The sequence below is a fragment of the Buteo buteo genome, chromosome 10, assembly GCF_964188355.1.
Source record: "Buteo buteo chromosome 10, bButBut1.hap1.1, whole genome shotgun sequence".
In the NCBI taxonomy this organism is placed as follows: Eukaryota; Metazoa; Chordata; class Aves; order Accipitriformes; family Accipitridae; genus Buteo; species Buteo buteo.
Genome location: NC_134180.1, coordinates 10,805,942 through 10,823,662, shown reverse-complemented (window position 1 = coordinate 10,823,662; position 17,721 = coordinate 10,805,942). Strand labels below are relative to the sequence as shown.

General features: G+C 54.7%; 1 protein-coding gene across 1 annotated transcript in view; it reads right to left on the bottom strand.

Annotated features, from left to right (window-relative positions):
• The window catches only part of ASTN1 (astrotactin 1), a 54,249-nt gene that overhangs the window by 6,490 nt on the left and 30,038 nt on the right, over nucleotides 1–17,721 (bottom strand). The window contains exons 9-19 of the mRNA XM_075037544.1: nucleotides 11,144–11,218; nucleotides 10,522–10,659; nucleotides 9,993–10,143; nucleotides 9,123–9,289; nucleotides 8,728–8,922; nucleotides 8,288–8,415; nucleotides 5,323–5,427; nucleotides 4,960–5,148; nucleotides 1,579–1,847; nucleotides 1,193–1,326; nucleotides 330–481 (exon numbers count right to left, since the gene is read on the bottom strand). Of these exons, the coding sequence (XP_074893645.1) occupies nucleotides 330–481; nucleotides 1,193–1,326; nucleotides 1,579–1,847; nucleotides 4,960–5,148; nucleotides 5,323–5,427; nucleotides 8,288–8,415; nucleotides 8,728–8,922; nucleotides 9,123–9,289; nucleotides 9,993–10,143; nucleotides 10,522–10,659; nucleotides 11,144–11,218 (1,703 nt within the window). The remainder of the gene's footprint in view (nucleotides 1–329; nucleotides 482–1,192; nucleotides 1,327–1,578; nucleotides 1,848–4,959; nucleotides 5,149–5,322; nucleotides 5,428–8,287; nucleotides 8,416–8,727; nucleotides 8,923–9,122; nucleotides 9,290–9,992; nucleotides 10,144–10,521; nucleotides 10,660–11,143; nucleotides 11,219–17,721) is intronic.

Genomic DNA, 17,721 nt, shown 5'->3' with positions numbered 1-17,721 from the left:
GACGCGCCACGGGTGATGACATAGGTGTCCCGGGGGTTGTGGAAAGCCCCTGAGGTCTGTGCCCGCTACCATGCTGCCTGGTGCCAAGGGGGACCAAGGCTCATGCATGAGGTTGGTGCAGAGATGGACCCATTGCTTTACCAGCAAGGCTCACCACCGTGGTGTGGAGCTGCCACTTCTGCAGCATGGTGGGCAGGAGAGGGGCTGCTTTCTCTTCCACAGGTTACTGGATATGTTGCAGCATCCCCTTGCAAAGAGAGAGACAGAGGCTCTCCTCCAACATCTCCATTCCACCCTCCCCAGGGAGAAGCAGTGGAGTGCCCACTCACCTGTCTCCACCTTGGAGTGGTCCATTCTGTCGGTGACTTTCTCTTGACGGAGGAGGTAGTCAACGATCTGCACCCCGATGGGGGGCTCCGAGTGCCCCCACTCCAGCACCACCAGTGTGCTGCTTGGCTCGTGAACAGTGGAGAGCCGCAGGCTGGAGGGCAATGCTGGCTGGTCAGCATCTTGGGAGGGCAAAGTCTGCTGGCTGTCCCCACCACCCACCCATGTTCGCCCTCACCCACGTCTATCACCGCCTTGCTGCTCCTCTGTGCCTTAAAAAGGCAGCAAAACCACCAGGCTGAGGCACACAGCATGGGAGAGATGCTGAGGCACACAGCATGGGAGAGATGCTGAGGACAACCTCTCCAGCCAGTGCCCATGGCTGGTGCAAAAGGCATCATGAGTGTGTTTGGTAGCACCACTCACTGCTGTGCAGACCACAGCCAAATGCACCAGAAATTAGTTGGTTTCTGTAATGTAGTATGTAGGGACTCTTTTTGCATTACTCTCTTACAGCAAAAGGGCTTCAAAGCCTTTAACCCATGGGAGAGCAACCTCAGGAGAGAAGTGACTCCCCCTCTCCTACCCCTCTTGACTCTGGGCATGCTGGTCCGAAGGGCTCCTTCCCTGGGGTTTCTCTACCAGGATGGATCAAAAAACAGCTCCCCAGTCCTCAGCTGAATTTAGAAAAGACACTGCATCTCTGCACCCTCTGCCTGATTTCCAGATCCCCCATCCACTTGCAAGCGTGTCCCATAAAGCCACCCCAGCCCAACCACCTCCTGCCACCACACCATCGGTCATTGCCGCCTCCTCCCAGACCCATCACACCAAGAGGCCAGGCTGGGCACGCGTGGAGACCTACATGGGGTGAGGGAGAGGCGCGCAGGTGGGCAGCCCATCAGCCCCGAAGGCACTCGAGTCACAGCGGCACCAGTCCTCAATGACATCCCCGCTGCCCGAGCACCACAACGAGCTCATGGTGGCCTCCTGCAAGAGCTGGGAGAGAGGAGAAGGGGGTGAGCATCAGGCAGGTGAGCTCCCATCCTGTCACCACTTGAGTCAGTGCTCATCCATCCCCCAGTTGGTTCAGTACAGTCCATCCACCCTGGAGAGCAGGGCTGGCCAACAAGCAAGGGCTGCCACGGCTTGACGTGATGCTACCAGTACAAGCTGCCTGCAAAGACCACCCTGCTGCTGTCCTGCCACCTCCCATGCCCACCCCAACACCCCCAGGCAGTGGGTCCTCACCCGCTGGGTCTGGTTGTTGGTGACCAGCTCGTAGATGGGGGCGGCTTTGGTGACCTCCAGCAGGATGGGCTCTGCTGGCACATCGGGACTGGAGGCGACGTGGCAGAGCGGGCAGGAGGAGGGGCAGCGCCCGCGGCTCTGGCACTCCATCCGCACACCGGCTGCCATGCGCTTGGTGCCTGACTCGGAGAGGCTGGCGATGTACTCGGGGAAGGTGAGCACCTTGGGGTCCCGCTCGCGCTCCTCCGACTCATCTGAGGGGGAGTTGCCTGGGTAAGGAGGAAAAGAGGGGCACCAGGGTGGGCTCCAAGCCAGCAATAAGGGGATGCGAGGGGGCTAGAGCCCTGCCTGCCACCCAGGAGAGAGGCAGTGCCACCCAGAGACCCCCCCTGTATCCTTAAGAGGATTTGCTCTGTAGGGATGAAACGTTCCCTGGTCTTCAGAGGAGGAATCAGGACTGAAAAGTCCACCCTGGCCTCTACCATGGCAGGTCCTTTTGTCTCCCTATGCCTCAGTTGCCCCAGCCCCAGCCCTTTCCTTGGCACTGGGACGGACCACCCTTGCAGCGTGTCCCCACGAGAGGGAGCCTTCTTCATGTGGCTGGAGACGCATGAAGGATCTGCCTGGGCACCTTCACCGCACACTGATGCCTTGCCAAAGCCCCCAGCCAAACCCTCTGCTGCAAAAGCCCTCCTGGTCCAACAGCTCATTTCTTCGCTCGACTCCCTCGGTTCCCAATGACCCTGATCAAAGCTGATGTGACAGAGCACGTTGGAAACCAGAGACCATGAGTGTCAGACCAGGGGGCACAGCAACGATGCTGACTCGGTGCCCCCCCCTCAAGGTCTGCAGCCTTGAACACCGAAGAGCTCAGAATGAGCAGGGAAGACTTGCCAGTGCCTCACAATGCCCAGAAAGCTCCCGAGATGGCTACAAAGCCACCAAGCTCCTCTCCAGCCCCTCCACACCTCCTCAACTCAGTCCCCATGCAGGAAAAGGGAGATGGGGAGCAGTTCCCTTTCAGGAGCTGGCTCGAGCCTGGTTCCTCCTGTCTCTTCGCACTGTCATGGGGCACGATGGAGGTGGACAAAGTTACAGTCAGGCAAGGAAATAGGGTCTCTCCCTAATGGCTTAGCTTGCAAAGCACCATCACAAAGCAAAAGAAAATGGTGAGATGGAGGCAGATACATTCGTTGGGACCGCAGACCCCTAGCCGGACTGTGACAAGACTGAAGGCTTATTTACCCTCTGCCCTGTGCACATGGGGGAATATCTGCAGGTCTTACCCTGCCAACCCTCAGGTCACTCTGCAACCCAACAGGCTCGGAAAAAAGATCTGCAGCAGGAAAGCATCACCACAGTCTACACTTTTCCGAGCTCTGCACAAAGGTGCCTGACGCTGGGTGCCACCGTGTCGCCGCTGCACGGGGCAGTGAGCCAGACCCTGCATTTGGTGGGCTTTTCTCCAGCACTCCCATAGCAGGAAATATTTTGACACAAGGGGAAAAGTCCTGGCACAGAAATCAAGAAGGTAGGATCTGCCCATCACTGCTGTGCTCTGGCTAGCACCACCCTGCCACCACGAGCCTTGCCATGCAGGGGAACGGTGATTTCCACCCAAAATCCCTGCCAAAGGATATCCCTGGCTCTACACGGAAGAAAGAGGGGCCCAGAGGGACCACTGATGGTGGTCGGTGGGGTCAGAGGAAGCCGAAGGATGCCCAGGCAAAGCCTTGCCCCTGGGGCAGGCTCGGGACATTGCTGGCAGTGGCTTGGTACGGGCTGGCTGCTGCGGGGAGCCGCCGGAGAGCACGTCCATGGCTCAGTAGGAAGATCTTCCTATTGCAAGGGTTTGCTGAGAAATGGGCCAGCGCTAGCCTACCCTCAAGACTCCTGCAAAGAAAACAAGGCTGTTAAACAAAACCCACGGTACAAGAGCATTGCTCCGCTCCCCCAGCAAGCTGGAAATGGATCGCTTTGGGCTGGCTGTGAATTGCAGCTTAGCAGGCGCCAAGGGAAAGCAGAGGAGCCAGGGAATGATTTGTCTCTTGCAATTTCTCAATCAATATCCAGCTCCTGACGTTTGCAAACAAAAAGCAAAGGAGGGAAAGTGGCAGGTGCCAGAGCGAAACCGAAATGTGATATTGTGGGTGGAAAGAGACTGCCAGACCTGAAAAGCCTCCAAGCAGGAAAATCAAAGAGGAGGAAATTGCAGGAGAAAAAAAAGTACTTGCAATCAAAAGATGCTACATCTGGAGACAGCCCACAGCAAAACAGCAATGGGTCTGTACTCTCGCAGGTGGGCTTGGGAAGAAGTCCAGGCTCCAGGAGGTCTGAGCCTGCAGGATCCAGACTCAGGCTCAGAAAGAAGCCTTTCCCACACAAGAGCCCTGGAGAGAAAACAAATGTCTTCGCGGCCAGGGCACAGCAAGAGCAGCACCGTAGCATGGTGCCAATACTGAGAATTACGAAGCTTCATGCTGGAAACAATGCGGCGGTCAGGGTGCCTGCGAGCTCCAAGCTCACGCTGCCTGCACCCAGGAGCTTCTGGGTGGGGGACAGCAGACCAAGGTCACCTAAAAAGCAGCAGCTCCGCTCAGCATCCTCCATGTCCAGGCTTGGGAGCTGGCTCTTGCTTGTTGTCCAAGGCTGGGTGGTACAAGCCAATGTCCCCAGCACAGGCAGCAAAACGCCTGCAGGCAGCTTTGCAAAGGCCAGCACAAGAGATGCTGTGGTCCTGGTGACAGCAAGCAGCAGGCAGGCATTAGGCTGCCTCTGCTTTTGGAAAACTCACATCCAAACCAGCCGTCGCCCGCCTGCAAAACCCCTTCCACGGGGGATCTGGCACACCTTGCTGCAGTGAGGGCACCAGAGGGGATGCAGCAGTGCTGGATGCCCACTGCACCATGGCAAACCTCACATCTCAGTTCATGACTGGTTTCCAGACATTAAAAGCACAGCACTGACAGCCCAGGAGAAGAAAACACACTAGAGGGAGAAAAGTCTGGCCGCAGGATGCAAGTGGAAGACAGCAGATATGGCGGAGACAAAAGGAAGGAAGGAACAGGATTAAAGACAAATAACAGTTAAGTCCAGAATCAGGCAGGACGGCTTGGTGGGATTAGTGCGTTCGTCTTTCATCTCCCTGGGGATGTGGGTATTTATCTTCCTTTCTGGCCTGGACTAATGCCTGCTGCAGTCCACGGGAGTCCTTTGGCCAGCTTCAAAGGGTACAAGAGCAATGTGCAAATAAAAGGATGAGATGGGATACGGCCCTGCTGCAGGCTTGGCACTTCTCCTGCTATGCTGAAAGCAAACCCAGGTTCCCACTCCCATGGGGTGGCTGTGGGGACCCTTCCTGGGGACAAGAGGGGCTCCTACCTTTGCTGATGTCCTCATACTCCAGCCAGAGCTGCCGCTGGACCTGCCTGTTGGGATACCAGATGGAGCAGGACTCCTTGAAACCATACACTGCCTCCTGGATGTAGTGGTTGCCAAACTGGTCCAGCAGTGCCACGAAATCTCCACGGGACGTGGCCCCATCCAGAGAGTGGAGTGCATTGCTGAAGGCTGGGGAGGAGATGGGAGGAGATGCTCATATCCCAAGAGGATCCCAAGCCCTAGCCACCTCCTTACACACTTGTGACGGGCAACCAACCTCTGAGCCCATCACTTGTCAGAAGAAGGCCGTGTGTCCTCTCGCCACCCCTTTTTCCCTTCTTCCCCCCGGCCCTGCATGCTTACATTGGGAGATGGTCAGCTGGTTGAGCCGGACGTGGTACATGACAGACTGCACCTTCCAGTGCTGCAAGAGGGGGTACCCAGACACCTCACTGAAGTTCACCATCCCTGCCAGAGAAAGGACATGGGGGCTTAGTGCCACTGCCCAGGGATGTCTCCCCATGGGAAAGGATGCAGCCCCTCATGCCGTGGCCGGGGCAATGCAGCCAGTGGGGTGGGAAGAAGCCAGGGGAAAGGACTGTGCACACACCACATCCCCCCAGGAAGGCGGCGAGGCATTCAGAGCTGAGGGTCAGCTGCTCCCCAGCAATTAAAATCATGGCTTTGAAGGAAAACACGTGGGCTCGTTTCATCCTGCCGTCCGGGACTCTGCGTTGGAAGATAACGAGCCTCCTCCTGCATCCCCTCCTGCTTCCTTCCTGGCGCCCGCTCCCAAGACATGCCCAGGTGTGCTAATTATTTCACTAATGAGAGTTGCGCTTTTTAATGAGCTGTTTGCAGGCCTGGGAACGGTCACCGTCACGCCACATGTGCCCAACTGCGGCCAACCAAGAGGCCCTGGGTCCCCTTCAACTGGGACCGAGCCAAGCAGGACACAGGCATACGGGGGAAATGGCACGCCTGTCAGTGTGGGACATTATAGCAATGCTGGGGCTGAGCAGGACCTGGGGTTTCTCCTTCTCCAGGCCAAGACCTGCCATTCTTCAGCCATTTAACTGTGTGTTATGGGAGCCAGAAATTCATGGAGACCAGGGCTGGGTGGCTACTTCATCCTGCCCAAGGCACAAGCCAAGGTGCATGGCAGCTCAGCTTCCATGAGCAGAGGGACAGAGATGCCACCGAACCTTGGACAAAGCCCCAGAAAGGCAGCTGAAGGGTGCTCATGGCTCTGATTTTGGTGACTGGAGCATCCCTCGGTGTGCCACAGCAGGATGCTGGCACACGGCCACCTCCTCCCTCGCAGCTCTGCTGCCATACAGCCAACGCGGCACACCTCCACTCAGCAGCAAAGCGGCAGACTCTGCTGCTAAACAGCCACACAGCAGGAGTTCAGGAGGATAACAACAGGCATCCCCCCTCCATAACTAGAAACGAAGGCAAAGGATATGGAGGATAAGATCCTTTGCCTTCCAGTGCCTCTCCATTTGGTGCTGGCTGCTACCAACAGCTTCAAAGCCTTGGTCTTCCCTGCAAAGTGTTTATGCTAAAACAACCCTTCCTTACACAGCAGCTCTGCCTCTCGTGTATTCACAGCAATATACAGATCTGCTTACTGACAAGCAGAGAAGATTTTACTTCTTTTCCTTTTTTTTTTTTTTTTTTGGCTTTAATCAGCCACAAAGAGCCAGCAGAGCAGTGGGAAATGAATAGGACAATTTACTGGCTTCTGCCTCCTCGGCATAACTGTCAGCGGAGTCCCAGCCCCACCAAGCCCACCATGATGCTGAGGCCATGGCAGCACCATCTTCATTACATCTGTGTAACCACGTCAATGCAGCGGGGAGGACAGCAGAGCCTTACTGGGAGGCAAGTGTCCTACAGCACCTCCAGGCAGGGCTGAGCATCCCCATGGGTGACCCGCTGAGGTGGGTCCCCAAGGGGAGTTCAGCCCTGCCGGGACCTGCCAGCACCCTCCTCCCTGCCTGCATCTGCCTGCGCACACACATACACTGCCAAGCACCCCACTGGGGCAACCAGCACCCATCGGACCCTGGGTGCAGTACACAGGTGGTCCCCAAAACCCTTCTGGGAGCTCTGCCAAATGGGCTGAATGCACAAGGTCCTGTATGAGACCACCCTGCAGACACCTTTCAAAACACCTTACTATCTACATCCCTCATTTAGTAGCTGCCCGGTGTCCTCAGCCATTTCAGCCAAAAGCAATAAGCACCTAGGAAACAAAGGCTATTTAGGGGTGCTAGCAACTTGGTGGAAGAAAGGTAAATCCTTGAAGGTTGTCTAAGAATCCACAATAACCCTATCACTCATGGGCCATGATGCCCCGGCAGGACAAACCGAAACATTTTGGTTTGGCGTAGCAGGTTTTGAATGTTTCGTTACGCCCTGTCATGGTTTAACCCCAGCCAGCAACTAAGCCCCACGCAGCCGCTCACTCACTCCCCTCCCATCCAGTGGGATGGGGGAGAAAATTGGGGAAAAGAAGTAAAACTTGTGGGTTGAGATAAGAACGGTTTAATAGAACAGAAAAGAAGACACTAATAATGATAATGCTAACACTAATAAAATGACAACTGTAATAATAAAAGGATTGGAATGTACAAATGATGCACAGTGCAATTGCTCACCACCTGCCGATCGACACCCAGCTAGTCCCCAAGGTCAATCCCCCGCCCCCACTCCCCCCAGTTTATATACTAGTTGGGACGTCCCATGGTATGGAATACACCGTTGGCCAGTTTGGGTCAGCTGCCCTGGCTCTGTCCTGTGCCAACTTCTTGTGCCCCTCCAGCTGGGCATGAGAAGCTGAAAAATTCTTGACTTTAGACTAAACACTACTTAGCAACAACTGAAAACCTCAGTGTTATCAACATTCTTCGCATACTGAACTCAAAACATAGCACTGTACCAGCTACTAGGAAGACAATTAACTCTATCCCAGCTGAAACCAGGACACACCCACAAAGGGTTTGATTTGGAAATCAAATTAAAGGTGTTTGCAAACCTTTTTTGCCTTGAATAAAAAAAAATATCCTTTTTGTAAATATCCCAAATATCCAATGGTTACTTGAGTTTTCATGCCACACAATTAATTTACAGGCTCTCCCTCTCCTTCATGTTTAATGCCTTTCTCTTACCGCTGCTGCTGCTGCAGGTGAGCACAGGATGCTAAAGCCAGATGAGACATACCCCTCAGTAGATATAACCCCTGGGAGGGATAGGTGCCAAAGCTGGGCATGCCGGCAGCTGCCCCATTGGGAAAGGCATGGGTCCAGCTGGACTCACTCACCGGTGAGGAACTCGGGGTCTGGCATGGGGTCGGAGAGCTCCTCTTGGCACTGGTTCTCCAGGGGCACTGTGGCCACCACCAGCCCATCTGGCAGCTGCTGCTCCAGGCCGCGGGCAAAGTTGTTCTGCCTGGAATTTAATTGCAGAGAGGAGGGCAGGGCTGGAACACAAGCAAACTGCCTGGGATCATCCCCACCAGCTGCTGACCCGTCCCAAAAAGCCACCCAGCACCAAGCCTTTCCTTTGGCCATGGGTTACGAAGATGTCTACTCTCAGTGGAAAGCTTCAGATGTGCCCTCCTCACCAGCCCCTCCATCTCCTGCAAAGCTTGGCCAGACATGGATGGACCAGGCAGTCTGCTAAGGTCCAGCCCAAGACCTTCTTGGAGAGGACAGCAAGGTCAGACCCTGCTGGGATCACCTCCCCACATCCCCCACTCACCTGAATGTCCCTTTGAGCACCTGCCCCGCAGCCACCTCCTTGGAGTGGTTGTTGTAGCCATAGAAGATCTCCCCGAAGAGCGTCTGGTTCATGGGCAGCTCACGGGGCTCACCACAGTCCCCCGCCTCAGGGCATGACTCCGAGATGAGCTGGCACGACCGTCCGTCTGTGCCCAGCTTGTAGTCCTCGATGCACCTAAGAAGCCAGCCCAGGGTCCACCATCAGCTGCAGCCCCCACTGGTGGAGACTGGGGCCACCAGGCCACCCCAGCAGGGACACCAGGAATAGAGGAGACCTTCCCAAGCCACCCAACCCTATGAGGTCAGGGTAGCAGCAGCAAGATACAGCAGCACCTTGGGGCTGTCCCCGTGCCAGGGCAGTGATGAAGCACTCACCCGCAGAACATAAGGATGTTGTAGAACAGGGGCTCTTCAGGCAGGGGGACCATCTGCTGCAGACACAGTTGCTCACAGCCTCCATTGAAGCCATCTGAGCAGTCCACACCAACGTGACGGTCGTAGCAGCCTGTGCCATCTTTCATGGGGCTCAGTCCTGTCGGGCACTGGTCGGGGGGAAGCGAGAGGTGAAGTCCCCAGGGAAGAAATCTGGCCCCGGGGGTGAGATGGAGGGGAGGGCTCTGGCGCTGCTCTCCATTGGAAATTGCAGCTTGAGTGATGATCGGGGGCTGCGGGAGAGACAGCGGCAACACCACCCACAGCTGCAGATATTCCTCCTGCCTCCTCTGCCCCTGGGGAGCGCAGCCTCTGGAGTGGGAGACCCCCAAGGCACCCTCCACTAAGGTAAAGTGCTGGCATCAACCCCGCTCACTGGCACCCAGCTCCGGTGACTGCCAAAGCAGTGCTGCCCTTTCCAAACCCACCGGCTGCTGCATGCTCACCCCGATATCTAGCTTGGGTGGCATCACAGCAGGACACCCCGACCCCACCAACCCTTCCATTTCAGGGCGCACACTTCCCCTGCACAGCAAAGCAGCTGCAGCAGTGACAGGGGACACAAATGAGTGATGCGGGATCTCCCAGAGAGCCAGCAAGCAGATGGGCTGTCGCTCCCTCATGTGTGCGTGCAGCAAGGGCAGGGACGGAGGGGGTGCCAGCCCAAACCCATCTCTTCCCGCTGCAAAACCAACCCCAAAATATCCATCCCGAGGTGATGGGAAGGGAGGAAGGGTGCGGCCCTTCCCCCTCTGCCCTCCGCCTCCTTGCTCACACCAAAGGAGATTTGCAGGTCCCTGGGGGGCCACGCACCACACAGCCCGTCGAGTCCAGCTTGCGGTCCGAGATGCAGCGGAAGTTCTTGCTGCAGCCTCCGTTGTCTCGGGAACAGTCACGGACGGGGCCAAAGGAGTCAAGGAGGACCTCCAGGCTGTCGAAGGAGGAGGAGGTCATCAGCTCTTCCCTGCGAGGAGGAAGAGGAGAAAGTGTTTCGCTGCTTCAATGAGACATTGTGAATGCACGCGCAACCACGGCTGCTGTGTGGGTTTTTCCGGAGCTCAGGTTTCCCTTGGGCTGACAGTGAGCTGAACAGCAACCAAGCTTTTAGGGGATGCAGGAGCTACTGAGATGATGACAGCTACCTCTGAAGGCTCAGCTTTGCCGTCACTAAAGAGGGGCAGGTTAATGGACGTACTAATCTCTACCTGCAAAATGCGGGGTGGGGGTCCCAGCTCACATCAACCCCCATGTGCTTTGGGTTGGTCTTCTCGCTCCAGGGACGCACCACCAGTTTATTTGCTGAAACGCCTCCTAAATGCCCTCGCCCCACCATCGCACCTACCTGACCTCCACTGCATCTTCCATCACCGTCATGTCGGTCTTGCACTTGGCTGAGGGGTTGATGGCCAGCTCAGCTGGCGGGATAACGAAGCTCTTGCTCAGCGGCAGCCACATGCCTTCCCCCAGGGTGTAGGTGAACCTGCCAGGGAGAGCAGCAAAGGCCGGCATGGAGCAAAACACTGAGCCTGGAGGGCTACCTGTACCCAAAACCAAGCCCTTGAACTTCCCCCTGCCCTGCAGGGATGTCAGCCTGAGTAAAGGCAGATGAGTAGGGTAAAGTGGGGTGGCTCCTCCAAATGCACCCCAATGACCCCCCAAAAGCACATGTAATTTAGGTAATTAGGAAAAAAAAAAAAAAAGGCAGGCACTTCCCTTTTCAGTAGAAACCCCAGAGCCTAAACCTCTCTCTCATCACAAATGGAGAGGAGGAACTGGCCGCTGGGCATCCAGCATCCCACATGGCAGCTGTAATAGGACCTTTCCAGCCATGCTCACATGTCCCCAGGAGGTGGCACAGGACAGCCATGCTCAGCCCTGCCAGCTGGTGTACCAGCCTGCCCATATGCCCTGAGTGATATTTTTGAGCCCCAAAATGTGGTGACCAGATTGCCTTTACCGCTTACCGAAAAATCTTGTCGGACGGCTGCTCACCCAGCACCAAGTCAAAGCCACGCTGGAAGATGGTGTACGGCCAAGGTCTAGAAGAGAAACCCAGGAGCATCACACTGGCATCATGCTCCTGCTGTCACTCACAGCCCAAAACACTTCCCCTGCTTGGCCCCCAGCTCACGTGCAGAGGGGTCCTGGGATGAGACGCTTCAAACCAAGACAGGACAAGGTGATAAAATAGCCCCACATCCAAGATCTTGATTTTGGGGTTCCTACGACATCACATCCTCACCCCAGCCCCAACCTGCCAATGGGTCAGTGCTATATTGCATCCTTTATTTTGGAGTACAGTGCACTCCAGTCCCCCCTGCATCCATGAGCCTCATGCTTTTGCATGCTCGGGTACTGCCCACCCTGCTCCCATTTTAGGGATTTGCATCACAGCCATCAAATTGCAAAAAGAAAACCAAAAGGCAGCTGAACCCTCTCTCTGCAAGGCTTTTGCAAGGGAGCACGTCAGGTCGGGGGCCACAGGTTCACCACCTGCCTTATTCCCCTTGGGTCTCACTGTTTCAGGAGGGGAGCTGAGGAAGCCACAGCCCCTGTGGGACTTTGCAAAGGGGTCTGGAAGACAAGCTGGAAGCTTGGAGTCAAGCAGGAGGCTGAAGAGCTGATGGCCCCATCATCTCCATCCCTGCTGCCCTACATAGCACAGGGTGATGTGCAACCATGATTCGGTGGCCAGTGCCCTTCGGTGGGACACCCGCGGCCACCACACCTTGCAGCATGCATCCCCAGCAGCACAGCCCTCCTGGCAGAGCATCACTTGCAGAGCGAGGCTAACAAGGCAGAGCAAGGGGAGGCACAGAGACCTGACCACAGTGGGCTTTGAATCAGGCAACACGAACCCCGCTCCCAAGCCCTAAATCTCCAAATCCCCTTTGCAAGAGCTCAGAGCTGGGGCGAGAAAGAGATTTTCCATCCCATCGCATCACTACTGTTAAAATTCAGGGTGAGAGTATCAGGTGCTGCCAACAAGCCCGGGGATTTTCTCCAGAGGCAATTACATGTCTCCTGCACAAGCACTTTAATTTCTAATCTGAAGTTATTTCAGCAAGGACAAAAAAAAAAAAAAAAAAATCCTGATTGCAGGATTACAGCGTGCTGTCTCATTTCCTCGCTGGGATACAATGCCATTTTCCCGTCCAGTCGGCTGGGAGTGGGGATTACATTCAGCCTGCAGATCGGATTGCCCTGAATGAGGTCAGCTTCGGCCGGAAAGCGATGTGCTCCTTGCGTCTCGCCAATGCCTTGAATGCTTCGCGCCTCTGCCTTCCAATGCTCCCGCAGATGGGTTTTATTCTTGCTTTTCAGGAGCGCACCGGGCAGGGAACAAAAGCAGAGACAAGGTATTGTTCCCCATTGACTCGGGTGGAAAAGCAGTTATGAAGAGCTGCTCTTGGCTTGCAGCGTAGCTCAGCGCCAGGGCAGGCGCTGCAGAGGCATGGTGGCTGCCGGACCTTGGCCAGGTGGCACATCTGGCAGCCCATGGATGCCAACACATCCAGGACATGCAGCCGGTGGGCTTGGACCTGCCCAGGAGATGGAAATCAGTGCCCAGGCCATGTTGCGTCCACCCAGGGTGTAATTTCCAACCATGGCTAAAATTCATGTGATGATGGTTTTGAGCCAGGGGAAAGGTTTCCAAGCTCCAGGGAGGGAATGTGTGGCATCTCCCCAGCCTACCCCACTTTGCCTCGACTTGGGGTCAAAAAAAGGACCATTAAAAGGAATGCTCAGCCTTTAGCTATGTGCTTACGTGGCAGAGGACAACCAACGCTGCCAGGCACCACTGAGTCTGTGGACATGCTACCTTCTGCAGGTAAGCCCTGAGATGGTCTCCATACGAGACCTTCAGCTCAACAACAGGTATTTATCCATCCTCATCTCCAAGGAACCTCTCCAGGAGCTCAGCGCCAACGTTTCCACCCACACATCCTTGCTGACTTTTGCCTTCTGCTGCAGAGGATGGGGTGAGATCTCCTCCCCCAGGCACACCTCACCTCCTCCATCGCTGCCTTTTGCCCCCGTGCCTCTGCTGCTCTTTCACCCCTCCTTCCTCTCCCGTGCACGCAAGTGTGTACCCATGTGGCTGTCTCCCTCCCCGCTTTCTGTGATCACTGGAGGCACCTCGCTGCTCTGGTTTTTGTTGCTCTTGGCAGGTATTTTTGTTGCTCTTCAGAGGTCTTCAGAGCTCACAAAGGAAAGCAGGACTGACCAGAAGCAGCTCTGTGCCTGATCAGGTTGGATTAAATGGGCCAGAAATGACAGCTCTCAGCTCCCTGCAAGCCTTGGCACTCAGGTAGGCATCTGAAACAACAAAACGGGGGATCACCAGGGCAGCTGAGAACCAGCAAACTCCCCACACTCAGTCAGCAAGTTCCCACAGCCAAAGTGCTGCCAGTGCATCCCCAGGATGATCTTCAGGCCTCTTTGCTTTTTCCAGCTGGACCATCAGCTATGCCTTGCTCCAGATCTGGGCTTGAGTGGAAGCTCCCAAAATACTTGCTAAGTCCTCCGAACCTGGTGCTGCTGATGATGCTCTGACCCACCTCAACAGCACCCCAGCCACACTGCCCCAAGAGGACGAGGCCAGACTAACTTCCAGCATCGAGAACCATGCTCCCGCTGGTCCTCGCTCCCTGCAAAGCTCTTCTAGACAAGATGGGTGGGATGAGGAATCAAAGCCCGGTCCCTGCAGGATGTGACTGCGATGAGCTAACTTGGAGCGGCTGGGTTGAGGGGAGCTGGCAGGGAAGTCAGGGGGCCTGCAGGAATGGGTCTTTGCAGAAGGCACTGAGAAGTCACTACATGTGAGCGTGGCTGAAATGCCACTGGAGGAGAAGGTGGTCAGCTGTTACACACTGAAATAGGTGACTTCATGTCTGGTTCCCTAACCCCGTGTGCTCCTGGGGGTTTCCACCCAGTGAGCAGCACGAGGGCGGCCATGCCAGACCCCTCATGGCATCAAAGCACCAGCTCCACGTGCGTGCTGGGAGCGAGCAGCACGGATGAAGGCACTCACCGCATCCCTTCAGTGGCGGCTCGGGAGTTCAAGCCCAGGCTGAATGGCCCAGAAGCATCCCTGCAGCACCTGCACACCTCCTGCAGCCCCAGGACCCACTCCCCACGATGACCAAAGTGGGGACCCAAGAAGACCCAACACCACCTTGATGGGGGGCAAGCAGAGAGCAGACATGACACGAGCACCGAGCTGCCAACTTCTCCTGCCGGCAATGCCCATCCCGGCTCCTCCCCAACTTCGCTTTTCTTTGCAACGGCTTTGCTCGGGCTTCAGCTGCTGATGCCTCTCCTGTTCCCACCTCCCCACCCCCTGCCATCCCTTCCAAGCAGCTCTTTATTAAAAATGCTAATGCCAGCACTTTCTCCCTGGGCTGCCCGTAAATCTGCAAGGAGAATGGGGCGGGAGGAGGAGGCGGATGGGTGGTTTGGTGAAAGGATCTGAAAGAAAGAGAAGCTTTTTATCTGGCCGTCCTTCAAGCTCGCAAAGCTGAGGCACACAGCAGGGGATGGAGAAAGGCAGAGGGGGAAAAAAAGATAGAAAAAGGGGGTGGGAAAAAAAGAGAAAAAAAAAGACTTTAAGCAAGAAATGTGCTGTCCCTGTCACTTCAGCGTGTCCCCAGCTCCTCTGTGGGGTTGGGAGTGGATTGTGTGTGGGGATGGGACAGGAGGAGCAGGTACATGGCCAGGGAGGGGCATAACTGCATGCAGAAGAGAAGAGGCACCACGGGGAGGGGAAGCGGGTGAGCAGGGCACGGGCTGTTGCACTAATTTGGGTCCTGTGTTGGAAGAAACGGCTGCAAGGCTGTGGGGTAGAGAAGGGGATAACATGCCCTGCATGGGACAGGGGCTGGGGTGGCCCCCGCTTGCCAACTGCTAGAAGAGGGTGAGAGCACCCTGTCAGACGCGTTCACCAAATTGCCTTAAACTGGCTTAAAACCTTCCCATGCCAGGGTGAAGCCCATTACAAGTTGAAAGGGCATGTTGTTAAAGACCCCTTAAATGCAGACTGTCTTAAATCTCATCAGGGTGTCTGAAAAGGGGACCCAGGCAAGAAGAGCACATGGGGATGGGATAGGAAAGCCACGGGCCATTGCATGATGGATCTAAGGGCTGAGATGAAGAAGTACAAATGCGGGCAGGTAACAGTTTATTAACTAAAGGCAGAATGAGCTGGTTTGACTTTTGGTCGAGTTATACCACGAACTAACTGCAGGAATTTGGTTTGATGAGCAAAGACAAGGCAGTGTTGGTTGGATTGTTGGAAACTGCATCCTGCCAAGGAAACGTTAGAATAAGAGCCGAAAAGCAGCTAATTAACAATGCATATCAAAGTAGGAAGACAGACTGTGAACACACAAACAGCACCAGATAGATTTGTGTAAAACAGCTGAAGAGCAGCACAAAAAAAGCAGCTGATCAAATGTATCTGCTACCCATGATCAAAAAGATCTTATTTTTTGAAAAACTGATGAAGATTTAGGGACCGGATGCGTTGGGTAAAAGATGTACCGCAGAGGCATGGATCTCAGCGTGGTACCCAAAATACACACAATACACAAAGCCTCGCTGCCATCACCAATAAAGTTCAAAGATGAGCTCGCCTTCATGAGCAAAATTAGATGCTGCTGAGTGAACAGACACTGAGTGAACCCATAATCACTGTAAATAAAAACAAACCAATAGCAAACCTATCTAAACCAACGGGTTGAAGTGAGTTTTCAGATAAAAACACCACCCTAGGAAAACAAAAGAGGTCATAGCCAGACCACATTGCTCCCAAGCACACCAAGGGATTTGGCAGAGCCCCCAGGTCCTGCTTTGCTGACCTCCCCTTTGCTAAGAGCCAATGTGGCTTCTCCGGGGACTGACTCGCCGCCTGGCTTCCACTACCTATGGCTGCAGCACATCACTCCAATATTGGAGGGGTTAGGAGGATATTAGACAAACAATGGTCAGAAACAATTCAGGCACAGTTGATCTCGCCTTGGGATGCGGGGAGAAAGTAGAGAGGATTTGCAGACATCTCTTTCAGGTGAGCCTGTGGGCAACCTTGTTAGGCTAGAACTGGGAGCAAGCTGATGAGCGCAACAAAAGACAGCATGGCCTGGCAGCTCAACCACCACCCCAAAAAGCATAAATACCATGTTAAAATTACAAGTTATTCAGTTAAATGGGCTCTGACAAGATGGTTCCACTGGACCAAAGAGAGTTCATCACAGACATGACCTTGTGGAGGCCAAGGGTTCACAAAGGACACCTTGGACAGGTAGAAGACACCTCCACCATCACAAGCCCTTGCAGGCAGAGCTGCACCAAGCAGCACCTGGACATCAGAAACAGATCACAGAGCAGAAGAATCCTCACTGAACATCAAGCTGGCCTTGGCATCACAATGCTTAGTGTGGATGTGCTTTCAAGAGCCCCTGTAAATTATTTCAGCTGCTACCATTTTCTGAAACAAAAATCTGACAAGTTCAAGGAAGAAACACAAAATGACCCTGGTTTCAAACAGCTTGAGAGAGGAGGTCTCAAAGGGTGGTGCTGAAAAAGTCCTGACACTGCAGCATTGGAGCCTTCTTGAGAGCCCAGAGAAGGGCAGGACTTTGACGGCCCCACCATGGTCTAGGACTGTGTTGCACCTTGGGGAAAAAGAGATCTGCTAGGTTTCTCTGCTCCAAACAGAAAAGTATGTTGGAAATGCTGCGTATAATTTGTCATAGCCAACTTTGGTATATAAGAAAAGACCTGAGACAACATGTATCCTGGTCAGGTATGAACACTATTGCAGGAGGAAAAGCAGAGGTTCAAGCATGAGCATGGAGAAGGCTCCCATGGGGGCATCAGGATGGAGCTGGGTCTGAAAAGCTGCCCCAAATCCCCTGGAGGAATGGAGTGGGTTCAGAGTACCTGTCAGGTTGGCATTGCTGAGACTAAACCTGGGTCCGGAACCACAAACAGGTCCAGAGGGCTGCAGGAATGGATTTTTCCTTCCTGCCCTTGGCTTCTCTCCTGTTTGTTACCATCTATATTTTTTCCCAATTCACCTGAAAGCAACTTTTTGTCCACTTTTGCTTTAGACAATGGAGCAGCTAGATCGGGAAGAAGCTAGAGAAAAGCAATGTGCATGGGAGGAAAAGTGTGAAGCTGCAGTTCCATGCCCAGGAGCAAAGGAAAAGCAGAGGGGAAGGCAGCAAATGCTTCTGCACCTGTGCTTATCCATTTTTACTATCCACCTCAATGGACAAAGTCATTTGCCTTCTTGCTTTTTGCAAGGTGGTGGCTCCAGCACACTGCTGGTAGCTCTGATGGAGGCACAGGCTGGCACCAAAGCCATGTGCGGTCATGGGTGGCCGTGGGCTCTTTCCAACCCACTATGAGATACTCCTAAACCCAACACATCCCCAAACAGGGAAGTCCCCCGCAGGGGAAATACCCCCTCCCACGCCTGAGTCCCCATTGCTCAGTGTCTCTTATTAGATGGGCACAGAGGAGCTGGGGACATCCCTGT